Source organism: Phacochoerus africanus, chromosome 4 (genome assembly GCF_016906955.1).
Source record: "Phacochoerus africanus isolate WHEZ1 chromosome 4, ROS_Pafr_v1, whole genome shotgun sequence".
Lineage (NCBI taxonomy): Eukaryota > Metazoa > Chordata > Mammalia > Artiodactyla > Suidae > Phacochoerus > Phacochoerus africanus.
Genome location: NC_062547.1, coordinates 6,981,990 through 7,009,873, shown reverse-complemented (window position 1 = coordinate 7,009,873; position 27,884 = coordinate 6,981,990). Strand labels below are relative to the sequence as shown.

Below are 27,884 nucleotides of genomic sequence, written 5' to 3'. Positions count from 1 at the left end.
CCGGCACACAGGTTGAGCCAGAGTGCTTTGAGGGGGTGGGCAGCCTTTACTTCCTGTCTGGAGCACCTGTCCTCTCCCAGGCCCCTGCTCCCTGTGATCCAGTCACAAGGAACACTTGCAGTTCTCCTTATTGGCCTATGTTCCCTCTGCCCCTGGACCTTTGCACATGCTGTTCTTTCAGTGAGGAACATCCTTTCCAGCACCTCACTGCCTAGGTAACTCACTGCCTAGGTAACTCCTATGTTTCCTTCACGATTCACCTTCCTTAATCCCCAAAGCTGAACCAGGAGAGCAGCCTCCTCTGGCAGGAGCTGGTCTGTGTTAGTCATGGATCTCTGCTATGCAAAGACCTGTCAGAAGGGTTTAGTCAAGACCAGACACATAAATGCCAAGTGGTGAAGAGCAGAGAGCCCAGGGTTCCAGCCCTGACTTACCAGTTGAAGGAGCTCAGCAAGTCACACCTTCTTAAGGCCTCAGTTTTCCTCATCTGTAAACTGGGAATAAGAATGGAGTCAGATGGGGAGTTCCCATTGTCGCTCAGTGGTTAACGAATCCGACTAGGAACCATGAGGTTGGCCTTGCTCAGTGGGTTAAGGATCCAGCGTTGCCGTGAGCTGTGGTGTAGATTGCAGAAGCAGCTCGGATCCCGCGTTGCTATGGCTCTGGCAGAGGCCAGTAGCTACAGCTCCGATTAGACCCCTAGCCTGGAAACCTCCATATGCCACGGGAGCGGCCCTAGAAAAGCCAAAAAGCCAAAAAGAAAAAAAAGAATGGAGTCAGATCAGATCAGTGGCTCTTAACCGTCTTGGGGTCACGGCCCTAAAATCCTACAAAAGCTATGCAATGTGTCCCCAACAAAATGCTTGTGTGTACATCATATTAAAACTGCGACCTGCTGGGCTGGGTCAGGCAAAAGCCCTGAGCAGGGGACCACCGCAGTCTACCTCCCTCTCACTTCTGGGCTCCCCAACTTGATGCATCTGGGGAGGGAGGGTCTCTTCGGGTCCTGGGTGGGCCTGCCGTCCCGCTCACAGCCTCTGCCATCCCCTCCTGGGTAAGGCGACACATGGGCGCTCCCAGGTAGGCGGGCGAGGAAGGGTCTGGGGAAGAAGACAGGGATGCCTGCCTCTTGCAGTTTCAGGGTTCAAGAAGCCTCAGAGTGCGCGAGAAAGATGGGCTCCCACACTTGCTCATTTCATCCCATTCGCTGCGCGAACCGGGAGACTTAAGGCCAAGAGCGGCAGAGACTCACCCAAGGTCACTCGGCCAGCCCGAGCCTGGGGGACCGGTTCCCCACGCCCCGCCCGGTCGCCGGGAACCACTAAGGCAAGGCGGCGGCGCCCCGAGCCTGCGCCCCAGGGCGCGGGGGCGGGGAGCGGGCCCTGCCCCGGAGCCAGGCTGCGGCGAAGGCCGGCCGGGGTGGGGCTGCCGTTTGCGGAGCGTCCGGTAGGGGTCCGCTCGCCGCCAGCCCGGCCCCTCCGCCCCGCAGCTGCCGCAGCCCGAGGTAATCTCGGCACCGCGTTAGAGGCGGGCGGGGCGGCGGCCGCGCCACGGAGGAGGGGCGCCGGGAGGACCGACCCTGGGCTGCGGGGGCGGTGCCGCGGGCCGGGACGCCCGGGCGTGCCCTTCGGGGGCGCCGCGTGGGGTGGGGCCGCCCCGCCCTGCAACTCGAGCCGCGGCCCCCGGTTAAAAATACCCCCTGTCCCGTCCTTCCCCCCCCCTCCCGCCCCCGCGGTGCCCTGACGTCCGCGCCCCTGCGCGACTCAGCCCGACAGGCGCTGGCCCCTCCCCTGGGACAACGCTGCCTTTTACTAATTTGTCCTCTACGCGGAGTTGGCCCCGCGCCTGCAGAGGGAGAGGCGGGGAGCCCCTGAGTGAGAGAGATAGAGAAGGTGCCCCAGAGATAAGGGCGAGCAGAGAGGAAGCTGGGTTGGAGCCCGGGAGGAGGAGGAGGAGGAAGAAGGGAGGGAGGGAGGGAGGGAGGGAGAAGGGCGGAGGGGCCGCGGCGGGAGGAGGGCGGGGAGGAGCGCTCTTCCTGGTTGGGCCCTGTCCTGAGCTGCCGCCCGGGAAGCCGGCTGCAGGGACCGCAGCGACACCCCCCCCCAAACACTCCTCCCCCAGGTAAGGAGCTGGGTGGCCGCGCCGGCCCCGGCCACTGCGCCCAGGCTGAGGGGCTGCCTCCACCCCCGGGCCCTCTGAGTGCCTGGGACCGGGGCGGGGGCTCGGGAAGCCGCAGGGCTCCAGCGCCCGCCCCAGCCTGCGTTCCTCACTGTCTCCAGGGGCTGGGCCGGGGGAGGGCCAGAGGGGAAAGGACTAAGGGCCAGGCGCCCCATCCTGCAACCTGTCTCAGGAACCGGGGGGCGGGGGACCCTGCCTGCCAGGAGTTCTCAGCCCTCCAGCCCCTCCAGTGCATAGGTGCTTGACTGGTTTGAGAAGGGGGTGGTTACAGGCTGGCAGACAAAGAGGCCTTCCCTGGGGTCTCCCACCTTCCTGGTTCCCTGTGTTATTTGTTATCTCGGGCTCCGCCCTTCCCCACCTGCCCGGCTGACCACAGGACTGCAGGCCCAGGGCAATGGCCCTCAGGGAAAAGAGGTGGTGGCCCTGGGTGGGGATAGGGAGATGGTAGCTAGCATGCCTGGGGGATGGGAAGCCCTCTCTCCTGGGTCCTGGGAGCACAGGGAGGTGGCAGAGAGCCTGATGCTGCGGGGGAAACCGCAGTTTGGGGAGGAAGGATGGCAGGGGCTGCAGAACAGCATCGGCAGACAGGAGCCCCAGTTCTAGTCTGGGGAGGCGTGGGTTCTGAGCAGGCCCATCTGTCCCACAGGATGGCTGAGGAGGTCATCACTCCGGTGTACTGCACTGGGGTGTCTGCACAAGTGCAAAAGCTGCGGGCCAAGGAGCTGGGCCTGGGCCGCCATGAAAATGCCATCAAGTACCTGGGCCAGGATTATGAGCAGCTCCGGGCTCACTGCCTGCAGAGTGGGACCCTCTTCCGTGATGAGGCTTTCCCTCCAGTGCCGCAGAGCCTGGGCTTCAAGGAACTGGGCCCCAACTCCTCCAAAACCTATGGCGTCAAGTGGAAGCGTCCCACGGTGAGAGGGACCACCCTAAGTGGGACTCGGTTTACTCTTGTCCTGGGTGAGGAGTGGGAATAGGACTTCAGGTCCCTGGTAGGGAGTGGGGTTCCAGTTTCTAGGAGGGGCCGGCCCAGAGACAGGACTCTGGGTCTCTTGCAGGAGCTGTTCTCAAACCCCCAGTTCATCGTGGATGGAGCCACCCGCACAGACATCTGCCAGGGAGCACTGGGTAGGCCCTAGGGGGTTCTGCGTGGTTTTTCCATAGTAGCTCCCCATACCCTATCCTTCCTGCTCTGTCTCAGTCCCTCCCTCCTGCATGCCCAGGCAGGCTCTGGCTATTAGTGCTGGGGCTGGTTTGTCTAGATTCCTGGGTCTTTTCTGTAAGTTTAGGGGCACCCTGCCCAGGGAACCCCAGGTTCTCCCCAGCATGGCGCTCATGTGCATCCCTGGGTGAAGACAGGTGGGGCAGGCCTGACGTGGGTCTTTCCCATCCCAGGGGACTGCTGGCTCCTGGCTGCCATCGCCTCCCTTACCCTCAATGACACCCTCCTGCACCGAGTAGTTCCACACGGCCAAAGCTTCCAGAATGGCTATGCTGGCATCTTCCATTTCCAGGTGAGGAGCCCCACACGCGCCTTGGGCAAAGGAGTGAGGGAGAGAGGGGTACAGGCGCTGGAGGAGGTGGGGACCAGGGACCCATCGCCGTCTGAAGTTAGGGTGGCTCCAGGCCACACCTTACAGTGCTGGTCCTCCTTCTCGAAAGTATTTGACCTCTTGATTCCATCTCGGAGCTGCCATGTGTGAAACGATTGGGCGGGTATTTCATTTCAGCTGGCATTTTTCCTGGGTGGTTGTGCCTATCAGAGGGAAAAAGTGCCTGGAAGAGTAGAAAGATCTCTGTGTTATGGCCTGTGGGACAAATCCTTTTCCATCTCAGGGCCTCAGTTTCCCTATCTGAGAAATAGAAAGTATTCTGCTGGGGAAAACCGACCTCAGTTTTCCAGAACCTTAGCCTCAGTCTCCCCCCCCCTCCCCCCGCATCCTCCTGCACTTTGGCAGACTCCAGCCTCTAGGAGAGCCCTGCTGAGAAGAGACTCTGGAATAAGCCTATTTAAACCAGCTTTTCCTGACGTTGTTTATAACAGCCTATTTTTCACAGCACACTAATGAATTCTCAATAGGCCGGTTTGGGGAGAGCCACACCCCCAGAGGGGCCCGGGTGTCCTCTCCTTACCCCCTAGTCAGGGAGCCCTACTTTATCCTACCGGCCTTGGCGCTGATGGCTTGGCTTGGGCGACCCGCGGTGCGGTGTGATCTGCTTTGGCCAAGTGCAGCATCTGCCAGCGCGGGTGCGCAGGGGCGTGGCCTCGCCACCCTTTCTCCACCCTCTCCTCTCATTCCTCCAATCCGCTCCTCCCAGGCCTCTGATTGGCCCGTTCACTCCTCCCACTGCTGGTCCTGAGGGGTCCCCCTCGCCTACCCCTGCCCCATTGTTCTGCACCCTTCTCCCCCACCCCCTCAACGCCTTAGCCCTTAGTCACTTTTGGCGCCTCCTCCCTTCCTGGGAAGCTTGCCCCTCAAGGCATCCTTGAAGCAAACACGTGGTTTCAGGAATCCTGTCTACCTTGCGGGTGACTGATCTGGATGCCACTCTGTATACACGTGTCCCTGCCCCCACCTTATTTGCATGGGTACACCCCCCACCCCCAACCCCTCGGCCTAGAATGGGTGGGGAAAGGTGGGGGTCCGCGTCTAAAAGCGGTTCCGGTTCCAGGAGAACCAAGGCCCAAGGGCTTTCCAACCTCTCCGTACCTGAAGAGGCACCTTAGTCTGTTTCAAAAATATCAGCACTGCTGTCCTAAAAGCTTTGCTTTCATAATCTTCTTTCCCATGAGGAAGCCATTGCTGTTCCCTTTTATGGACAAGGAGACTCAGGCTTCAAGAGGGTAACTTGCAGAGATCCTGTATCTAGGATACATGACTTAGAAGCAGGAATCCAGTAAGTGGCAGAGCTGAAGCTTTGGGGATCTCAAAGCAGGTCCTCCCTGTGTCCCCCTCTCCCCACAGCTGTGGCAGTTTGGGGAGTGGGTGGACGTGGTGGTGGATGACATGCTGCCCACCAAAGACGGGAAGCTGGTGTTCGTGCACTCTGCCCAAGGCAACGAGTTCTGGAGCGCCCTGCTCGAGAAGGCTTATGCCAAGTGAGTAGGGGTCCAGGGACAGCCCCAGGCCACTCCGGAGTTTGGGGTCCCTCTTGGTTCAGAGCGCTGACCGGGGCTGCCCACAGGGTGAATGGCAGCTACGAGGCCCTGTCCGGGGGCAGCACCTCCGAGGGCTTTGAGGACTTCACGGGCGGGGTCACCGAGTGGTACGAGCTGCGGAAGGCACCCAGCGACCTCTACAGCATCATCCTCAAGGCGCTGGAGCGAGGCTCCCTGCTGGGCTGCTCCATTGACGTGAGTGCGCCCCGTCCTGGGACCCGCGTCTCCTCTTGGGGTGCTGCCCTCTCCCTTCTGAGCCCCACCTCACCCCTGCCCAGGCTTGGCTCCAGACTCCGTCCTTCAGCTGGCACCAGTCCCGGATCCTCTCCCAGTCCCATCCCCTCACCCCCATCCCCAGGACCTCAGACCTCAGCTGGTTTTCCCAACCTCAGCTCCTCGTTCTGGTCGTCGGAAGCCATGACATCAGACCTCAAGTCGTCACAGCCTCAGACCTCAGCTCTGCCCTCCCAGCTCCCCTGGCTGCTGCTGGCCTCTTCCCGGACTCACTCCCTTCACTCCCTCAGTCGCTCTTCTCAGCTCCTCCTCAGGCCTCCCTCACCCTTGATCTCAGGCTCCACCCCCACCCTCACGGCATCCTCCCTGCTGAGCGCCCCCCTTCCCCAGTCCTACCTGATTCCTGCTTGTTCTCGCACCTCTTCTCCGCCTGACTGTCCCTCCACGCAAGGACCTCCTCCTTGAGCGGCACGGAGCTCTGCTCGGCTGTATGTGTGTGCATGCGTGTTCACACGGGATCTGGCCACCTCTGGTCAAGAGCAGTATCTGTAGGATGCCCAGGCCCCTCTCCAGTAGTAGCATTGGTTGTGTGTGGGGGTGATAACTAAATGGGGTCGGGGTTCCTGCCTACCGCTCCCAACAGCTGTCGTGTGTGCAAGGGGAATCCTAGACCCTGCCTGCTCGGGGCTCATCTCCTGACTGGGGGTGGGGACACGGATGACAGAGCATGTGTCCTGCAGATCTCCAGCATTCTGGACATGGAGGCCGTCACCTTCAAGAAGCTAGTGAAGGGCCACGCCTACTCCGTGACTGGGGCCAAGCAGGTACCCCCCACAGGGCGGCCTTCCCTGCAGGTGGTTCCTGCCTCCTCGCTCTCTGACCTGTGTGGGTGGGGCTGGCTGGTCGCTTGACCTCCCTGCAGTCACCTTTCTTGGTGACTCTCATCCAGAGATGTTAATCTTGTCCCGCCCTGACTTCCTGTAGTTTGTACGCACAGCTGCCTCTCTCAGCAGTTTATTCCCAGACAGGGCTTCTCAGCTGTGCTTCCCGTGCTGGGTGCTGGGTGCTGGATGCTGAGCCGGCTCGGAGAGGGTGAGGTGGTGGGAAGGGATGTGAAGTGCGTGCCGGAAGCAGGTGCTGATGGGGCCTCTGGGGAACAGGTGAACTACCAGGGCCAGATGGTGAACCTGATCCGGATGCGGAACCCCTGGGGCGAGGTGGAGTGGACGGGAGCCTGGAGTGATGGGTGAGGGACCACGGACACTGGCCCGGGAGGCTTGAGAGGCTGTTCCGTGCTGCTGGCATATCTGCTCAGGACTCTGCCAGCCCAGGGTGGGCTCAGGATGAGCACAGGGGCCCATCTGCGTGGGACTGGGTTTGGGCACTGCCCTGGCGAAGCTCAGGCTGTGCGGACCTCCATGCCCAGCCTGTGAGCATCCTCGGGGCATCTGACCTGGCCCTCAGAAGACACCCCTGGGGCTGGGATCTCTGGACTTGGCCTTGCAAAGGCCTCCCGACTCGGGCTAAGGGAGGACAGGCCCCAGGGACAGAGGCCAGGCAGGTCAGTGGCCGCCAGCCTCTGGCAGTGCTCTTTTCCCTGCAGCTCCTCGGAGTGGAACGGCGTGGACCCTTACCAGCGGGATCAGCTCCGGGTCCGGATGGAGGATGGGGAGTTCTGGTGAGCAGCCGCCTCTGTCTGGCCCCTCTCGGGACCAGCGGCCCAGCTCCACTCCCCACAAACCCCGCCGCACGGTGTTCTCAGTGCCCTGGCGGGACACCATGGCTCACCTGTCACCTCGACCCCCCAGGATGTCCTTCCGAGACTTCTTGCGTGAGTTCACCCGCCTGGAGATCTGCAACCTGACGCCCGACGCGCTCAAGAGCCAGAGGGTCCGCAACTGGAACACCACCCTCTACGAGGGCACCTGGCGGCGGGGGAGCACCGCGGGGGGCTGCCGCAACTACCCAGGTGACCTGGTCTGGAGGGCGCTCGGGGGTGGCATGTATGTGATGGTGTCTGGGCGCTGCTGTTTCCCGAGAAGGCACGAGTTCCCTCTGAGCCTCACGTTCCTCGATCGTAGGGTAATTGCACTGCACTCAAGAATCTGCTTTGAGGCGGAAACGTTGAATGTCTGAACGTCCTTGTAAATTCTTTTTTTTTTTTCCTTTTGCTTTGTCGGGCCGCACTCGTGGCATATGGAAGTTCACAGGCTAGGGGTTGAATCAGAGCAGCAGCTGCCGGCTTAGGCCACAGCCACAGCTACATGGGATCCGAGCCGTGTCTCTGAGCTACATCATAGCTCACAGCAGCACCGAATCCCTGACTGAGCGAGGCCAGGGATTGAACCCACATCCTCATGGATACTAGTCGGATTCACTTCCACTGTGTCACAGCGGGAACTCCCTGTTCTTGTAAATTCTAAAGAGTCTCCCAGGGCCTGAGCCCAGGGTGCTGACGAGGGGCAGTGACTCTGTTGATGTCCAGCCACCTTCCTGTCACTCCTCACTCCCACACCTTCCTCCTGGCCCACTGTCTTCCTCCCCGAGCCTTCTGTTGCCTTTCCCTGGGCTTCCAGATCCATGGGGAGCCTTCCTCTCCCACCGTGCTCTCTTCTTAGCAGCTTAGAGTCTGCCTCCTTACCAGGCCAGAGTCACCATTTAGCCTCATCCCTTCAAACGCCTGCGTTTCCTGTCTCCTCTTAACCTGACACAACCATAGTTAAACCCTCTCCACCAGCTCCAGCACCACTGACTGTGCCTGGAGAGACATCACACAACTGGGGCAGCGTTTTCCCTGTAATGTCACAGCCCCCAAACCTCCCAAGTGCACTTTGCATGGTCCCAGCAACTCTGCCACTAGGTAGTAATGTCCCACTCCCTCCTCAAGCCTCTATCCGCTGTCACTCTCTTCTCATTTCACAGGACACTCCCTCCTGTGCCCACCTCCACAGGACCTGTGCCCTTCTTTACTGCCTTCCCGCCTGCGACAGTGGCAGAGTGGTCCCTGCTCGTGGGGACCCCCACCTCTGCTCCAGAGCCCATTCTCCCTCAGTCTGAAAGCCCTTTGCTCCTTCAGCTGTCACCTCTCACTCCATGTCATGATGGAGAATTGCTTGTCTTAAAGCAGAGCAAGCCCTTGCTCAGGGGGTTAAGGATCTGGCGTTGCCGTGAGCTGTGGTGTAGGTTGCAGACGTGGCTCGGATCCTGCGTGGCTGTGGCTGTGGCTGTGGCTGTGGCTGTGGCCGTGGCCAGCAGCTATAGCTCTGATTTGACCCCTAGCCTGGGATCCTCCATATGCCACGGGTGTGGCTCTAAAAAGCAAAAACAACAAAAAAAACAAGCAACCGAAAAAACAAATCACCCCTCTCTAGACCCTGCTTCCCCATCCATTTCTTTGCTCCCCTTCAAAGCGAAATCTCTCAGGGTTGCCCCACCGCCTTTCCCTTGCTCGCTTCCACCTCAGGGTTTAACCCACTCCAGTCCGGCTTCCAGCCCCACCACGCCACTGCAGCTGCTGCTTTGCCGGCTTTGGCTTTGCCAAATCCACCTCTGTTCTGCTCCAACAGTCCCCAGCCTGACTCACAGCCCTGTTTTAAAGTGTTCTCCTCCCACCTAGGGATCTAATTGCAGCTTCTGCTCAGATGACCACTGTTCCTCGTACCATTTATTGAAAGTCTGAGTCTTTTCCCTGCGGTGCTGGCTCCAGGGACTAGTTCCCCCATCTGGGCAGGTCTGTCTCTGGACCTGCCGATCTTTCCCCTTCGTCTGTCCCTCTACCAGTTGTGCATTGATGTAGTCGCTGTAGGTGTGTAAGTTCTGCCGTCGGACAGAATATAGTTCTTCTTCCAGGGCCTCTTAGCTATTCTCATTCTTTGTTTCTCCATGCACATTTTACGATCAGTTTACCAAGTCCTGCAAAAAGCCTTTTTGAGATTTTAATTTGGAACTTCATCGAATCTTTAGACCACTTCGGGGAGAATGGACGTCTTCTCCGTTTTGAGTCTTCTTATCCGAGAATATGATAGATTTCTTTCTATATTTTGGCATGGGTCATGGTTGCAGCTGGGATTCGATCCCTGGCCAGGGAGTTTCCATATGCTGCAGGTGCAGCCAAAAAAGAAAAAACAATAAATTAAAAAATAAAATGACATCTCCGGAGTAGTTGCTGATACTGTAGCATGCAGTTGACCTTTTAAGTTTATTCTGTATCCAGCAAACTTGTTAAACTGTAGGTAATTTTACTCATTTATCTATAAATTCTTTTTTTTTTTTTTGGCTTTTATTTTTTTAGGGCCACACCCGCAGCACATGGAGGTTCCCATGCTAGGGGTCTGATTGGAGCTATAGCTGCCGGCCACAGCCATAGCCACGCCAGATCCGAGCCGCGTCTGTGACCTACACCACAGCTCCGGGCAACACCGGATCCTTAACCCACTGAGTGCAGCGAGGGATCGAACCCACACCCTCATGGTTCCTAGTTGGATTCGTTAACCATTGCGCCACGATGGGAACTCCTATCTATAAATTCTTTTTGGTTTTCTCACTGACCATATAGCATCTGCAAATAATGATGAATTTGTTTCTTTTCCAATTCTTACAACTTTTGTTCTCGTTTTGTTTAATGTGCTGGCCAGGCCTGTGGAGTGCCGACAAGTACTGGCTATGTCCTGGTCCCACCCTGCTCTTGAAGAAGTTTTTTTTTTTTTTTTTTGCTATTTCTTTGGGCCGCTTCTGTGGCATATGGCGGTTCCCAGGCTAGGGGTCGAATCGGAGCTGTAGCCGCCGGCCTACGCCAGAGCCACAGCAACGCGGGATCCGAGTCGCGTCTGCAACCTACACCACAGCTCACGGCAACGCCGGATTGTTAACCCACTAAACAAGGGCAGGGACCGAACCCGCAACCTCATGGTTCCTAGTCGGATTCGTTAACCACTGCGCCACGACGGGAACTCCATGAAGAAGTTTTTACTACTAAATGTTAACTATGTCTCATCACTAAGAACTTTTCTGCTCTAGGTTTTTGTTTTTGTTTGTTGTATGCACCTTTTATCAGGTGAATGAAATTTAACAGTATTAAATGCCTTCAATTGTACTTATTACAATTAGCTTTTTTCTTTTATCTGTTAAAACAGTAAGTTACATCTATCGTTTTGCTGTCTTCTGTTCTTGAGATGAAAACAGCAGTCATGGGACTTAACTTTGTTTTATACAGGAGTTTTATATGCATGTTCATGAGTGAGTTTGCCTGTAATTTTCCTTTCTCAGTCATGTCTGGTTTTGGTATCCGTGCTATATTTGGCTGGTAAACCGAATTTTGGGACATGTTCTCTCTTTTTCTGTTTTCTAGAAGAATTTGCAGAAGGTAGGAATGATTTTTCTTTTCTTTTTGACAGATGGCTGCATTTTTTTTTTTGTCTTTTCTTTTTTTAGGGCCGCACCTGCGGCACATGGAGGTTCCCAGGCTAGGGATCTAATCAGAGCTGTAGCTGCTGGCCTACACCACAGCCGCAGCAATGCCAGATCCGAACCGAGTCTGCAACCTATACCACAGCCCTCGGCAACGCCGGATCCTTAACCCGCAACCTCATGGTTCCTAGTCAAATTCATTTCCACTGCGCCGTGACGGGAACTCCCGGGAGCTTCTATATGCCAAGGGATGATTTTTCTTGAATGTTTGGTGGAACTGGCCTGTAAAGCTGTCAGGCCTGCTCTTTTATTTGTGTGAAGATTAACTTCTGATGCTGAGCATCTTTAGTGGTGATAGGATTATTCAGATCTTCTGTTTCCTCTTGAGACCAGTTTGATAAGTTTTATTTTTTAAGAGTTTATTCTTTGCATCTCTTTTCACAATCATTAGCATGAACGTATCCTCAACATACTGTATCTCATTTGTAATGATAATATTTCTTTTATTCACAGCGTCACTTATTTGCACTGTCTCTTTTGTCTTTATTAATCCGTGAAGGGGTTTGTCAATATTAGTCTTGATTTTACATTTATACTTTTCTTCGGTTTTTTAAGTTTTATTGCAGTATAGTTGAGTTACAGTGCTGTGATTTCTGCTCTACAACAGAGTGCTTCTGTTATACCTGTACGCGTATCCATCCATTTTCAGATTCTTCTCCCATATAGATTACCACAGAGTATTGGGTAGGGTTTCCTGTGCTTACAGTAGGTCTCTGTTGGCCAGTCATTCTGTATGCCACTCTGTGCATATGCCAGTCCCAACTTCCCAGTCCATCCCTTCCTGGCACCTGTCCTCGTTGGTAAGCATAAGTTTGTTTTCAAAATCTGTGAGTCTGTTTCTCTTCCTCAAATAAGTTCTTGCTTTTAGATTATTAGTCTTTAAAAAGGAATGATTTTTTTACTTTACTCATCCTTTGTATGGTATTTTTTTCTATATATATATAATTTTTTTTTGTCTTTTGTTGTTGTTATTGTTGTTGTTGTTGTTGCTATTTCTTGGGCCGCTCCCGCAGCATATGGAGGTTCCCAGGCTAGGGGTTGAATCGGAGCTGTAGCCACCGGCCTACGCCAGAGCCACAGCAACGCGGGATCCGAGCCGCGTCTGCAACCTACACCACAGCTCACGGCAACGCCAGATCGTTAACCCACTGAGCAAGGGCAGGGACCGAACCCACAACCTCATGGTTCCTAGTCGGATTCGTTAACTACTGCGCCACGACGGGAACTCCTCTATATTGTTAATCTTTGCTTTCCTATTTATTATGTTTCCTCTGTTTTCTTTGAATATATCTTTTTTTTTAAATTTTAATGTTAATTCTTTTGTCTTTTGTCTTTTTAGGGCTACACCTGTGGCGTGTGGAGGTTCCTAGGCTAAGGGGTCAAATCGGAGCTGCAGCTGCCAGCCTACCCCACAGCCACAGCAACACGGGATCCGAGCCGTGTCTGAGACCTACAGCTCATAGCAACGCCGGATTCCCAATCCACAGAGCAAGGCCAGGGATCAAACCTGCATCTTCATGGATCCTAGTGGATTCATTTCCACTGTGCCACAGGGGAACTCCCTGGCAGTTTGTATCTTTTGACCACTATCATCTAATTTCCTCTCCCCACACCCTTCATCTCTGATAACCACACATCTGATCTTTTCCTATAAGGTTTTTTTTGCTTGTTGGTTTGTCTTTGAAGTATAATTGCCCGACAACACTGTGTTGGTTTCCTGGTACAGAATAGTGACTTGATATTTCTATACATTTCAAAATGATCACCCTGATAAGTCTTGTTTTCATCTGTCAAACATAGATGATATCAAAGATCCTACCAAATCGCTGACTGTATTCCCACATTGTACACTTCAGAGCTGTGATTCGCTCATTTTGAAACTAAAAGTTTGTACCTCTTCATGTCTCTGACCTATTTCTCCCCTCCTCTCATCCTCGTCCCTTCTGGCCACCACCTGCTAGTTCTCTGTATCTCTGACTCTGTTTCTGTTTGGTTACGTTTGTTCATTTGTTCTGTTTTTTAGGTTTCCCATATAGATGAAGTCGTATAGTATTTGCCTTTCTCTGACTTATTCCACTTCGCATAATAGTAGCCTCTGGGTCCATCCAAGTAGTCATAAATGGCAAGATTTCACCTGACTTTTATGGCTGAGTAATGTTTCCTTGTGTGTGTGTGTGTGTGTGTTCGTGTGTGTGTGTGTTATCGCACATCTTCTTTACCCGTTCATCCAATGATGGGCACGTGGGTTGCTTCCGTGTCTTGGCTATCGTAAATAATGCTGTTGTGAACATAGGGCTGAAACTGTTTTTTCAAAGTACTGTTTTCATTTTCTTTGGAAAAATACGCAGGAGTGGAATTTCTGCATGTGACGGTAGTTCTGTTTTTAATTTTTTGAGGAATCTCCAAACCGTTTTCCACAGTGGCTGCACCAGTTCACATGCCCACCAACAGTGCACAAGCCTTGCCTTTTCGCTTCATTCTCGCCAGCACGTCCATTGTCTTTCTGATAAGAGCTGTCCTGACAGGTGTGAAATGCTATCTCATTGTGTGTGTTTTTTTAAACAACTGAGTATCAATTTATTAAAAGTGGGACTTAAGCATCTGCGATGGTGACTTCAGCCTCGACTCCTGGTTCAGTTCTGATGGACGGAATCTGCTTAACAGCCTCAGAAGGACTGTGTAGGTCCGTGCGTCGCTTGTGGATCCTTGTCTGAAAACGACCCCAAGTCTTGGACCCTTCACCACAAGGCGTTCTCCTTGGCGTTATTCTCAGAGTCTTGGCAGGCATCTGAGCCCGTCCTTTTATTATTTTGAGATTCTTTTCCTTTGTGCCTCTGATCAGATCGGCACACACCTGCTCCCAAGACTTCACGTTGCGGCTGGCGAGGGTGATTCTAACCTGGTGAATCGCAACCTCTGGCTACACGGGGAGTCTTTGCCGTGTCTTTAGAGGCCGTGGCTGTGGCGGGGCTTCCTGACCGACTTTGTTCCTGGGAGAGAGTGAACCGTGGTGAGGCAGGAGCAGGGGCAGGAGGGGATGGCCCGGGGGCTCTGCAATAGTATAGAGCGCTTTTTTTTTTTTTTAAGCGAATTCTTTTCCAATCTTTATTAGCAGAGTCAACAAGCCCCTAAATTGGCCTTTGCAACCCTGGACAAGTCACTGAAACCATCTGAGGCCATGATTCTTCTCACCTATGAGGTCGTCATGGTTCTTTCTGTCTTTGATATTCTGCAGTCTCCTAGATTTTGGGTGCTGGTAAATGTTTTTATCTATCTCTGGTTAACATAACTTGGTCACAGGAACTCTACTCTCTCTTTATTTTTTTTCTTTTGTCTTTAAATTCAGTGGATTTTATATTTTATAGTTGTACAACCATCGTCACAACTTAATTTTACAACATTTCCATCCCAAGCCCCAGCCCCTCCCAACCTGTCTCCCTGGGTAACCATCAGTTTTTCAAAGTCTGAGAGTCAGTTTCTATTCTGCAAAGAAGTTCCCTGTGTCCTTTTTTAAGATTCCACGTATAAATGATAGTATGTGGTATTTGTGTCTCCCTGTCTGACTAACTTCACTTAGAATGATAATTTCTAGGTCCATTCATGTTGCTGCAGATGCCATTATTTCAGTCCTTTTTGTGGCTGAGTAATATTCCCTTGTGTGTATGTACCGTATCTTCTTTATCCACTCCTCTGTTGATGGACATTTAAGTCGCTTCCGTGTCCTGGCTATTGCACATAGTGCTGCAGTGAACACTCGATGTGTGTATCTTTTCGAGTCATGGTTTCCTCTGGGGAGATGCCCAGGAGTGGGATTGCTGGATCATATGATAATTCTATTTTTAGTGTTTTGAGGCGTCTCCATATTGTTTTCCATAGTGGTGGCACCAGTTTACATTCCCACCAACAGTGTACGAGGGTTCCTTTTTCTCCACACCCTTTCCAGCATTTACTGTTGTAGATTTTTTGATGATGGCCATTCTGGCTGGTGTAAGGTGGTATTTCATACTAGTTTTTATTTGCATTTCTCTAGTAATTAGTGACGTTGAACATCTTTTCATGTGTTTTTGGCCATCTGCATGTCTTCTTTGGAGAATTGTCTGTTTAGATCTTCTGCGTGCTTTTTTGATGGGGTTGGTTGTTTTGTTTTTGTTTTTTTTTTTTGGTATTGAGCTGCAGGTATTTGTATATTTTGGAGATAAATCCCTTGTCAGTCGCTTCCCTTGCAGATATTTTCTCCCATTCTGTGGATTGTCTTTTCGTTTTGTTTAGGGTTTCCTTTCCTGTGCAAAAACTTTTAAGTTAAATTAGACCCCTTTTGTTTATTTTTGTTTTTATTGTTACTACTCTAGCAGGTGGATCTGAGAAGATATTGCCATGGTTTATGTCAGAGAGTGTTCGGCCTCTGTTTTCCTCTAAGAGTTTTATAGTATCCAGTCTTATATTTAGGTCTTTAATCCATTTCGATTTTATTTTTGTGTATGGTCTTAGGGAGTGTTCTAATTTCATTCTTTGACATGTAGCTGTGCGATTTTCCAGCACCACTTATTGAAGCAATTGTCTTTTCTCAACTTGTCATAGATTAGTTGACTGCAGATGTGTGGGTTTAATTCTGGGCTTTCTATGCTGTTCCACGGATCTATATTTCTGGTTTTGTGCCAGTACCATACTGTTCTAATGACTGTAGCTTTCAAGTATAGTCTGAGGTCAGGAAGCCTGATTCCTCCAGCTTCATTTTTCTTTCTCAGGATGGCTTTGGCTATTCTGGGTCTTTTGTGCTTCCAAAGAAACTTAAAAATACTTTGTTCGAGTTCTGTGAAAAATGTTCTTGGTGATTTGATGGCATTGCACTGAGTCTGTAGATTGCCTTGGGTAGTATAGTCATTTTGACAATATTGATTCTTCCAAATCCAAGAGCATGGTATATATTTCCATCTGTTTGTGTCATCTTTGATTTCTTTCATCAGCATCTTAAGTTTTCAGTGTACAGTCTTTCATCTCTTTTTCTTTTCCTTTTTTTTTAAGGCCACACCCATGGCATATGGAGGTTCCCAGGCTAGGGGTCGAATTAGAGCTACAGATGCTGGCCTACACCACAGCCACAGCAATGCTGGATCTGAGCTGCATCTGTGACCTACACCACAGCTCACAGCAACGCCGGATCCTTAACCCACTGAGTGAGGCCAGGGATCCAACCCGCAATCTCATGGTTCCTAGTCAGATTGGTTTCCAGTGTGCCATGGTGGGAACACTCTCTTTTGTTTCTTTAGGGAGGTTTTTTCTGAGGTACTTTATTTTTTTTGATGTGATGATAAATGGAATTGTTTTCCTAACTTCTCTTTCTGATCTTTCATTATTAATATATAGAAATGCAGTCAATTTCTGTATATTAATTGTGTATCCTGCAACGTTGCCAAATTCATTGATGAGCTCTAACAGTTTTCTGGTAGCGTCTTTGGGATTTTCTCAGTACAGTATCATGTCATCTGCAAACAGTGATGGTTTTACTTCTTCCTGTCTAATTTGGATTCCTTTCATTTCTTTTTCTTCTCTGACTGCTGTGGCTAGGACTTCCAAAACCTCATTGAATACTAGTGGTAAGAGCAGACATCCTTGTCTTATTCCTAATCTTAGCAGGAATTCTTTCAGATTTTCACCATTGAAAATTATGTTATTGGTGAGTTTTATATATGACCTTTATTATGTTGAGTTAAGTTCCCTCTATGCCCACTTTCTGGAGGGTTTTTTAATCAGAAATGGGTGTTGGATTTTGTCAAAAGCTTTTTCTGCATCTATTGAGAGGATCATGTGGTTTTTATTCTTCAGTTTGTTAATGTGTATCACACTGATTGAAATGTGGATGTTGAAGAATCCTTGCATCCCTGGGATAAATCCCACTTGATCATGGTGTACGATCCTTGTAAGGTATTGCTGGGTTTGGTTTGTTAGTATTTTGTTGGGGATTTTTGCATATATGTTCATCAGTGATATTGGCCTCCAATTTTCTTTCTTTTTTTTGTCTTTTTGCCATTTCTTGGGCCACTCCCATGGCATATGGGGGTTCCCAGGCTAGGGGTCTATTTTTATTTTTTTGTCTTTTTGCTATTTCTTGGGCCACTCCTGCAGCATATGGAGGTTCCCGGGCTAGGGGTCAAATCGGAGCTGTAGCTGCTGCCTACGCCAGAGCCACAGCAACAGGGGATCCAAGCCGAGTCTGCAACCTACACCACAGCTCATGGCAATGCAGGATCCTTAAGCCACTGAGCAAGGGCAGGGACCGAACCTGCAACCTCATGGTTCCTAGTCGGATTCATTAACCACTGCGCCACGACGGGAACTCCAGGCTAGGGGGTCTAATCGGAGCTGTAGCCACCAGCCTGCGCCAGAGCCACAGCAACGCGGGATCCGAGCTGCATCTGCGACCTACACCACAGCTCACGGCAATGCAGGATCTTTAACCCACTGAGCAAGGGCAGGGATCGAACCCGCAACCTCATGGTTCCTAGTCAGATTCGTTAACCACTGCGCCACGATGGGAACTCCTACACAGTTTTGATATGTAATGTTTTTAAGAACTGTGACATAAGAGTTCCTGTCATGCCACAGCAGAAACAAATCCGACTAGTATCCATGAGAATGCAGGTTCGATCCCTGGCCTCACTCAGTAGGTCAGGATCTGGCATTGCTATGAGCTGTGGTGTAGGTCACAGACATGTCTCAGATCCCATGTTGCTGTGGCTGTGGTATAGGCTAGCAGCTGTAGCTCTAATTCGACCACTAGCCTGGGAAGCTCCATATGCCGCAGGTGGTCCCTAAAGAGCAAAAAAAAAAAAAAAAAAACCTAATATAATTCACCCACTAAAAAACTCACACTTTTGGAGTTCCTAGGTGGTGTAGTGGGTTGAGACCCAGCATTGTCACTGCAGTGGCTTGCATTGCTGCTGTGACTTGGGTTTGATCCCTGGCCCTGGATCTTCCGCATGCTGTGGACATGTTCAAAAAAAGAATTCACGTTTTTATCGTGTTCAATTCATTGATTTTTTAGTATGTCCTCAGTGTTGGGCGATCATCACTGTTACCTAACTCCTGAACATTTTCACTGCCCCCAAGAGAAACCCTTTATCCATTACTCCCTGCCCGCCTCGGTCCCCAGCCCCTGGCAACCACTAGTCCAATTTTGTCGCTATAGATTTGCCTATTCTGGACATTTCATATAAATGGAATCATACAGTGTGCGGCCTTTCGTGCTTGGCTTTTTATCCTTAGCATCTGTTTTCAGTCCATGATAATGGATTTACCACATTTTGCTTATTCATGCTTCCAGTTTGGGGCTGTTATGACTAATGCTACTCTGAACATCTATGTCCCTGTGTTTGCATAAGCATATGTTCTCTTGGATCTGTGAGTAGGAGTGAAATTTTTAGGTTGTCTGGTAACTCTGTGTTTAACTTTTTGAGGAACTGCAAACTGTTTTCCGAAGTCCCAGCACTGTTTTACTGTCCCCCTAGCCATGTTAGAGAGTTCCAGTTTCTTCGCATTCATGTTAACACCTGTTAGTGTCCAGTTTGGTTTTTTTTTTAATTGCCATCCTATTGGGTTTGTAACTGGTATCTCACTGAGATTTTGATTTGCACTTCCCTAATGACTAATGATGTTGAGTGTATTTTTAGGTATTTATTGGCCATTTGTGTATATTCTTGGAGTGTCTGTTCAAATAGTTTGCCCGTTTTTAGATACAGTTGTCTTTTGGTATGTTCTTTACATATTTCTTTATATATTCTGGATACAAGTCTTATGAGAAAGATGATTTGCATATATTTTCTCCTATTTTGTGGGTTGTCTTTTTGCTTTCTTTTTTGTCTTTTTGCCTTTTCTAGGGCTGCTCTCACAGCATATGGAGGTTCCCAGGCTAGGGGTCGAATCGGAGCCGTAGCCACTGGCCTACATCACAGCCACAGCTACACGGGATCCGAGCCACGTCTGCAACCTACACCACAGCTCACGGCAACGCCGGATCCTTAACCCACTAAGCAAGGCCAGGGATCGAACCTGCAACCTCATGGTTCCTAGTCGGATTCGTTAACCACTGAGCCACGACGGGAACTCCATCTTTTTGTTTTCTTGATAGTGTCCTTTGAAGCACAGAAGTTCTTAATTTCGATGGTGGCCAGTTTTCTGTTTTCTCTTTTGTTGCTCATGCTTTTGGTGTCGTATCTAAGCATCCATTGCCCATCCTTGGAGTGCCTGTTGTGGGTCTCCAGGGTAAGGACCTGACATAGCATCCCTGAGGATGCAGGTTCCATCCCTGGCCTTGCTCAGTGGGTTAAGGATCTGGCGTTGCCAAAAGCTGCACCCAGGCCACAGATGAAGTTTGGATCCTGCGTTGCTGTGGCTCTGGTGTAGGCCAACAGCTGCAGCTCCGATTTGACCCCCTAGCCTGGGGACCTCCATATGCCGTGGGCGCAGCCCTAAAAAGGAAAAAAATTTTAAAAAGTTTTGCATATTCTGTCTAGCTATTGTTTGTTTTAGTCAAGAGGGTTGTTCTGCAGCTAAATCACTAAACTGCCAGATCTGCAAGTCCCTCTCAGGCCTCCTCTCAGACCCTGTGCTCCCTCTCCCCGCCTCAGCCATTGTCCACACAGCAGCCCCCTTCTAAAACCTCAATCCAGGAGTTCCTGTTGTGGCTCATGGGTTAATGAACCTGACTAGCATCCGTGAGGACACACGGGTTCAATCCATTACTGTGCCACAGCTCCAATTCCACCCCAGCCTGGGAACTGCCATATGCCGAGGGTGCAGCCCTAAAAAAAAAAAAAAAAAAGACAGAAAATAAATAAATAAATATAACCTTAATCCAGTCACATCCCTCCCCCGTGCAATCCTGATAGGGGCTCCTTTTGCTCTTTGATTCAACCCACACTTCGTGCCACTTCCCTGGTCGCCCGTGCTCACTGGAGCCCCATGTGTGGGTATTCTCTCCTGCTCCTGCTTCCCAGGGATTTCCCCTTCAGGTCTCAGCTCAAATGTCATCTCCTCAAAAATGCTTTTCCTGCCCCACTCCAGCTTGCTTTCTTTGTAATTGTTTTTTTTTTTCTGTCTTTTTAGGGCCACACCTGTGGCATATGGCGGTTCCCAAGCTAGTGGTCGAATTGGAGCTACAGCTGCGGGCCTACGCCAGAGCCACAGCCACACAGGATTGGAGCCTCATCTGCGACCTACACCACAGCTCACGGCAATATTGGATCCTTAACCCACTGAGCGAGGCCAGGGATCAAACCTGCGTCCTCATGGATGCTAGTCAGATATATTTCCGCTGCACCACAGCGGACACTCCTCGTTGGGATTGTTGATTCACCTGACTTGCTCAGATTCTGCCTCCCCTTGTGGCATGTGAGCTCATGAGGGCAGGGACCATGTGTGTCCCCACTCCTTATCTGTGACTTGGCACACAGTGGACTCTTACTAATAGTTGTTGAATGAATGAATGAATGAATGAATAGACACATGGGGGAGGGAAGATTTGGTCGGGGGCTGCCTGGCCACTCCTCTGATCCCTGCTTCCCCACCTTCTGCAGCCACCTTCTGGGTGAACCCCCAGTTCAAGATCCGGCTGGAGGAGACGGATGACCCAGAGGACGACTACGGGGGCCGTGAGTCAGGCTGCAGCTTCGTGCTCGCCCTCATGCAGAAACACCGCCGCCGGGAGCGCCGATTCGGCCGGGACATGGAGACCATTGGCTTTGCCGTCTATGAGGTGAGCCGCTGGATGGATCCAGCCAACACTGCCGAGAAAGCCCACCTCTTCGCCCACCACAAGCGAGCTCCGCCAGGGGGCGCCAGAGAACGTGGCAGCACCTGCCCATCCTGAGCTCCTGAGGTGGGCAGCCCTGTCCCAGGGCTTGCGGAGGCACCTGCTGAGGCCCTCTGCCAAGATTGGGGCAGCCAGGGTCCTAAAATGCATCCGATGAGGCGGCTGGAGGGGAAGGAAGATGCTTGGCTGGAAGAAGGGAAGATTCTGGGATTCTTCCTATCCTTAGAGGCCGAAAGGGTACCCTTGGTCAGTGGGAGGCAGCTTCTGGCAGACAGACTTTGGCTGAGCTTTAGGAAGAAGTGGGCAAGTGGTCTGCCCTGGAGGAGTGGTGAGCTCCCTGTCTTGGAAGTATGTAAGCAGAGGCTGGCCATGGACAGCCCTCCTTCACGGGCTATGTCCCAGACAGAAACTTCTTGACCTCCCTGGGGATAAAGGATGGCCACGGCCTTGGCCCAGGCCCTGAGGCCCTGGCAGCAGATGTCCCTGGGCTGGAGGATGTGGCAGGTGGCTGCCCGGGGGACTCTCCGAAGTCCAGCTCTGATTGAGAGCTGAGGTACGGGACATTCCAGGGACAAAGAGGACCCTTCGTGGGCCTCTCTTCTGGGGTCCTGGACTTTTCTCTAGCATGAAAACAGGTCTGGGTCAACCCTGGCCCCACGACCAGGACCCTGTCACCTGGTCCCCTTATCCCGTGACTCTCATCCTGAGAACTCAGAGGCCCTGCCCAGCACACACCCTGCCCCCTGCCCTGGGCAAAGCAAACATCTAACTTTCCTCGTCTCTCCTGACAGGTCCCTCCGGAGGTAGGTGTGCCGTCTGACTCACCTGGATTTACACACCCTTGAACACACCTGGCCCGATGGTGCTCAGAGCGGGCAGGACTGCGGCAAGTCCACACATAGAGCGCTGAGAAGTCACTTTGTTTTATGGCTCACAAAGTGCCCCCATGCCCCTGCCCACTGTTCAGTGGGCAGAGCAAAGATTGTCCTCCTGGGGGTCAGAGCAGGTAGTAGGTAAGGGAGCTGGATTTGAACCCTGGTACTCAGAGACCTGCCCACCACACACCCGCAAGGCTCTTCCTGTCTCAGTGTTTCTGCTGAGTAAGTGCCGGCTGAGGAGCGTGGCGGTGGATGGGCTGAATCTTCTGGACCCTTGAGCAAGTTGCTTAGGAGCTCAGCCTCAGTGTCTATAAAATGGGCTGTCATGAGCACTAAATGAGGCGCTCCACGTCATGGGCCCTGCAGTGCCTGGCACAGGGAGGCTCCAGCTCTGAATAATGCGTTATCTCATGGGGTCCATTCACCTCCACTGTGTGCAGTAGGCAGGGCTGTTACCCCCATTTTTTTTTTGTCTTTTTGCCATTTCTTGGGCCGCTCCTGTGACACATGGAGGTTCCCAGGCTAGGGGTCGAATCAGAGGTGCAGCCACCGGCATACGCCAGAGCCACAGCAACGCGGGATCCGAGCCACGTCTGCAACCTACACCACAGCTCACGGCAACGCCAGATCGTCAACCCACTGAGCAAGGGCAGGGATCGAACCCGCAACCTCATGGTTCCCAGTCGGACTCGTTAACCACTGCGCCATGACGGGAACTCCTGTTACCCCCATTTTACAGATGAGGAAACTGAAGAAACTGAAGCAGGGTGACTTGTCAGGGTCAGGCAGCTCGCGGGGGGCTGAGCTGTGAGCCAGCTCTGCAGCCCCTTGGTCAGAACTTGGAACCTGGGGTCTGGGTCTGGGTCTGGGGGCAGCTCCTCAGGGTGGGCTACTGAGCAGGCAGCTGCAGCCCCCATTCCCTCCTCCCCTCCGGCCAGCTGGTGGGCCAGCCGGTGCACCTGAAGCGGGACTTCTTCCTGGCCAACGCCTCTCGGGCCCGGTCCGAGCAGTTCATCAACCTGCGGGAGGTCAGCACCCGCTTCCGCCTGCCGCCCGGCGAGTACGTGGTGGTGCCCTCCACCTTCGAGCCCAACAAGGAGGGCGACTTTGTGCTGCGTTTCTTCTCAGAGAAGAAAGCCGGGACCCAGTGAGTAGAGGCCCCAACCCACTCCCCCTCGCCTCCCCGTGCCCCTCCTGCTCCCCAGCTGACCAGCCCCTCTGTCTCCCCACCCTCTGCAGAGAGCTGGACGACCAGGTCCAGGCCATTCTCCCCGACGAGGTACGTGCCCTGCCCCCAGCAGCCACCCTCCTCCTCTCCCTCACCCTGGGCGGGTGATGGGGACCCGGGTGTCCTGTCCCCTGATCTCTGGCTGGCAGGGCACAGTCCCTCCTGGCAGGAGCCAGAGGAATAATACTAATCTCGCATTGGCCCAGCACTTAACAGTTTGCAAAGGACTTTGTGATAATAACAGCCCAGGGTCCCTGGGTTCTGGCTCTCTGCCAGGTCTGTGCGGAGCCCTTTACCTGGGTCACCTGGTTCCTTCATAACAACCCCGTCAGGGTGTCGTCCCCCATCTCCCCACCCAGTGGGAAACGCAAGTTCAGAGAGGTTAGGGAACTTGCCCAAGGTCACACAGCAGGGATCCAAAGCCTTGCCCTTTATCACTGGGCTGAACCTCACCCTCCACATGCAGGCCGCATGGACAGGGAAGAGAGGGGCTGGGTTCCCACTTTACAGATGAGCAGAGTGAGGCTCAGGGAGGTGAAGGCCACGTCGCTGATGAGCGCTCCCAGCCCTGCCTCCAGCTGCAGCCCGTACCGGGCCGGGCTGGGGGCGCCCCTGACCTGCTCTCCCGCCTCTCCGTCCAGCAAGTGCTCTCGGAAGAGGAGATTGACGAGAACTTCAAAGCGCTCTTCAGGCAGCTGGCAGGGGAGGTAGGCGGGGCGTGGGGGCCAGGGGCTCGGGGCACCGCGGGGCAGCCCTTCCCCAGGGCGGGCGCCATCCTCCCTCTCCCCGCAGGACATGGAGATCAGCGTCAGGGAGCTGCGTACCATCCTCAACAGGATCATCAGCAAACGTGAGCGTCGCGAGGGCTGCGCTCCATCCCGGCCTGCCCGCCAGCCGCCCCCGCTTCCTCCAAGGCCCAGGATCTAGGCGCCCGCTCCTACACTGAGCTGACCCCCAGCCCCTTGGTCCTCGTGGGTGGGGCACCCTCCACTGCCTTTCAGAGCCCGGCTCACCCTCCTCCCTCCCAAACTCCTCAGGCCGTCTTTCTGCTTTTTAGGGCTGCACCCGCAGCACATGGAGGTTCCCAGGCTAGGGGTGGAATTGGAGCCATAGCCGCCGGCCTACACCAGAGTCACAGCAACGCGGGATCCGAGCCGCGTCTGTGACCTACACCACCACTGGTGGCAACACCAGATCCTTAACCCACTGAGCGAGGCCAGGGCTTGAACCTGCGTCCTCATGGATGCTAGTCTGATTCATTAACCGCTGCGCCACGACGGGAACTCCTCCTCATGCTGTCTTGCTAGACTCCGTTCTCTCTGCCTGAGTGCGGAGCCCTGATGTGATTAGCTAAAACACTTTCAAATCTTTTTTTTTTCTTTCTGGCCACCCCGCAGCATTTGGAGTTTCTGGGCCAGGGATCAGATCCAAGCCACAGGTGCCACCTAAGCTGCACCTGCAGCAGTGCCGGATCCTTAACCCTCCATGCTCGGCCGGGTATCGAACCTATATCCCAGCACTCCCAAGACGCCACTGATGCCATTGCGCCACAGTGGGAACTCCTAGACTTTTTTGTGATGATAAAAACAATCTGGATGTGCTGCTATGGCACAATGGGTTAATGACCCATTGTTGTCTCTGAGGAGGTGCAGGTTCAATCCCCAGTCCAGTGGACTAAATCGAGCATTGCCACAGCTGTGTCATAGGTTGCAGTTGTGGCTCGGGTTCAGTCCCTGGCCTGGGAACTTGCATATGCCATGGGTGTGGCCGAAAAAGAGAAAGAAAAAAAAAATCCTACATGCATCCTCTGCTAGATTTTACACACCAGGGGACAGGAATGGTGCCTCCCTGACGCCTGCCCCGCCCTGGCGCCCAGACGGCAGGCCTGGGGAGCTGGCTGGGTTGAGGTGTTGGAACTGGTTTTGCTTGCAGACAAAGACCTGCGGACCAAGGGCTTCAGCCTGGAGTCCTGCCGCAGCATGGTCAACCTCATGGACGTATCCTCCCTTCGCTCTACCTCCTGCGTGGTTGGCTTGGGAAGCGTGCGGGGTGACGCATCAGGGGCAGCAGAGAGAAAGGGACAACCATAAATGGACCTGTTCCTTCCCGGCGTCTTCCCATTGCTTGGGTTGGGGAAACGGAGGCCCAGGCCTGTGTCAAGTGAGAGGTGGAGCAGGTGACCCCCAAGGCTGGTGCTCTGTTTGCGCCCGTCCCAGCCCCACCCTGATTCTGGCCTGGCCACTGGCCACAGCTGGCCGGACGCGGGCTCTGGTGGCATCTCCCCTCCCCTGTCTGGTCCTGCTCTCTGTGGCCGGCCTCTCGCGGGTGCCTGCTCTCCCCACCGTGCCTGGTTTAAGCTGTGGAGTTCCCTTAACGGCCCCGCAGCGTGATGGCAACGGGAAGCTGGGCCTGGTGGAGTTCAACATTCTGTGGAACCGCATCCGGAATTACCTGGTAGGTGGTCCCTCCTGGCGGCGCCCTCGCCTCCTCTGTGGCCTCAGTCTCAGCACACAGCCTGGCTCGGGCTCCCAGGCCGACTGGGTGGGATCAGGCCTTTGCCCTGGGCCCACCTCTCTGAGCCCCACCCCATCCCAGTGGCTGACCCCCTGCGGGCCTCTGCCCTCCACCCTCATGGAGCATCCGTCCACCCTGGGTGCTCACCGGCCCCCCACCCTCTGTCCCCCCCACCCCCTGCCGCCCCCAGTCCATCTTCCGGAAGTTCGACTTGGACAAGTCAGGCAGCATGAGCGCCTACGAGATGCGGATGGCCATCGAGTCTGCAGGTGAGGCCTGAGGCCGTGGCGCCCCGTGCAGGAGGCCCCAGGCTGTTCCCCTGACAACCGCTGAGGGCAATGGCCCCATCCCTGGCCTTTGTCCTTGGGGAGTGGCTGCAATGCGCTAACAGCCTTTTCTCATAGTTACTAAGCCAAGAGTTCCTCAGCATTTCCTTTTGCCCTCACTGCCGCCTGATGAGGATAGAGTCTGGGATTAGCCCATCGAGCACAGAGAGGACAGCTCAGAGAGTGGGAGTGACTGGCCTGAAGACACACAGCCAGGGAGGAGCGGAGCCTCCAGTGAGGGTGGTACAGGGCTCCCAGGCCAGGCAGCACGAGGCCAGGGCATTCAGGACAAAGGAAACTGGACTCGTGGGCCCTGATGGCCAGCTCCTGACTCCCTGGGGCAGTTGAAGGTCTTCCTCTGGTCCGGCGCTTGCCCGTCCAGCGCCTCCCAGCTCCCAGCCCTGCCCGGGAGGTCGTCATTCCCCTGAGCCTTGGAGCTCACCCGGCCGGGCCCCAGTCCCCTGCTCTGTCCCCTCTGGCCTGGTGCACCGCCCTGGCCCTCACCGGCTCTCCCGGGCCAGGCTTCAAGCTCAACAAGAAGCTGTTTGAGCTCATCATCACCCGCTACTCGGAGCCCGACCTGGCCGTGGACTTCGACAACTTCGTGTGCTGCCTGGTGCGGCTGGAGACCATGTTCCGTGAGTGTCCCCGTCAGCGTCCCCTCCAGCCCCGTGCCTGTCTCGTCCCCCTGGAGCATGTGGGAACCACAGGCCCGCCCTGCGGCGCGCACCAGAGGGGCCGGGGTCTCTGCTTGGGGGTCCAGGCGGGCTGAGTGTCTGAGACAGGGAGTTGGGGAGGGCCCTTTGGAGGGGGGCTCTCAGGCAGCAGGAAGAGCTGCCCCCACCCCCCGCCCCCGGCTGTGAGGGTGCTGCGAGAGCTTGGGGTGCCGAGGGGAGGGGCTGGAGGAGGCAGGAGGTGCTATCCCGCTGCATTCTCAGTCCCATCGTCGTTTTCCGAACACAGGATTTTTCAAGACTCTGGACACAGATCTGGATGGAGTTGTGACCTTTGACTTGTTTAAGGTGGGCTTGTCCTCTGGCTGCTTGGGGAGGGTGGGTGCTCAGAGGCAAAGGAGTTTTCTTAACCTCCCTGGGCCAGAGCCTGCGGCCACCTAAGTCCTTCAAGGGATGTCTGGGTTCTGGGAAGCGGGGCAGGAGGGAGGGCTGGGCTCCCGGGGAGAGGAGGTGAGAGAGTGCACCCCCAACCCGCAGGAGACTGCCTCTCCTTCCTGCCCTCAGAGGGGCGAGGAGACGGCGGCTCCCGAGCCTTGGCTCTGAGAGGCAGGACGTGGGCTGCCCCGGGCTGACCCCTCTCTCCGCCCTCTCTGGCCTGCAGTGGTTGCAGCTGACCATGTTTGCATGAGGTGGGGCTCGGGCCCCTTGCTGTGCTCCTCTGCCCTCGTCTGCCAAGCTATGCCTTCCCGCCAGGCCACACCAGCTGCAAGTGCCTTCCTGGGAGCAGGAGGCAGCCTCGTCCTCCTGTCCCCTCACCTCCCACCGCCATGGTTCATTCGCTCTGGGCAGAGCTGTGTGGCCCTCCCTGCCTCCACTGGCCACGGGCTCAGATGGACTCCCCCCGCCCGTCTGGCTGCCACACCAGGAAGGCAGCTTTTGCTTGTTCCTGCCTAGGATGGGGCTTCTGGGGCTTCGGGAAGACTGACAGCCCCAGGCCTCTGACATCCTGATGTGTCCTCACCCCTCCTCCACCTCCAGGGGCCACCCATCCAGCCCCCGCCCGCGGCCTCACCTGCAGACTTTACACGATAACCACTAGCTCTGCACAGTCTGCGGTCTAGACGTGCAGAGCCCCTCCCTGGGGGCCGGGAACGCCTGTTCCTTCCTGTGCAAAAGCCGATGCCCCTCTCTGCCCCCCAGCCCTGTCCCCACCTGCCGACCAGGGGTGGCCTGGCCTGGGAGGTGGCCAGGCTTCCTGGCCCCCCCCTTCCTTTTTTATATTGGTGATTTTAAAGGGGACTCTGTGGGGACTGATTATCAGTTGTGGGGGTGCCAGAGGCACCCGGACGTGGCGGGGTTGCGGGGGCGTCTCATGTTTCCATGCAGAGAAGCCCCAAATAATAAAGGAAAAGGCCCCA

The 27,884-nt window shown here is 54.1% G+C and overlaps 1 protein-coding gene across 3 annotated transcripts; it reads left to right on the top strand.

Annotated features, from left to right (window-relative positions):
• The first annotated feature begins 1,370 nt into the window (after positions 1-1,370).
• Positions 1,371-27,884, top strand: CAPN1 (calpain 1). Of its 3 annotated transcripts, none has more exons than XM_047775318.1 (22): positions 1,371-1,504; positions 2,825-3,092; positions 3,237-3,306; positions 3,574-3,692; positions 5,145-5,278; positions 5,365-5,533; positions 6,313-6,396; positions 6,733-6,818; positions 7,176-7,250; positions 7,381-7,541; positions 20,611-20,789; positions 21,638-21,649; positions 22,663-22,871; positions 22,964-23,003; positions 23,594-23,659; positions 23,745-23,802; positions 24,885-24,949; positions 25,338-25,406; positions 25,657-25,735; positions 26,314-26,430; positions 26,756-26,814; positions 27,128-27,884. In XM_047775318.1, exons 2-22 carry the CDS (start codon positions 2,826-2,828, stop codon positions 27,152-27,154), a joined length of 2,145 nt encoding a protein of 714 aa, XP_047631274.1. In that variant the 5' UTR covers positions 1,371-1,504; position 2,825; the 3' UTR covers positions 27,155-27,884. The 3 variants fall into 3 exon arrangements, with proteins under 3 accessions (XP_047631274.1, XP_047631273.1, XP_047631272.1); XM_047775317.1 differs by lacking the exon at positions 1,371-1,504 and adding an exon at positions 1,749-1,892; XM_047775316.1 differs by lacking the exon at positions 1,371-1,504 and adding an exon at positions 1,979-2,121.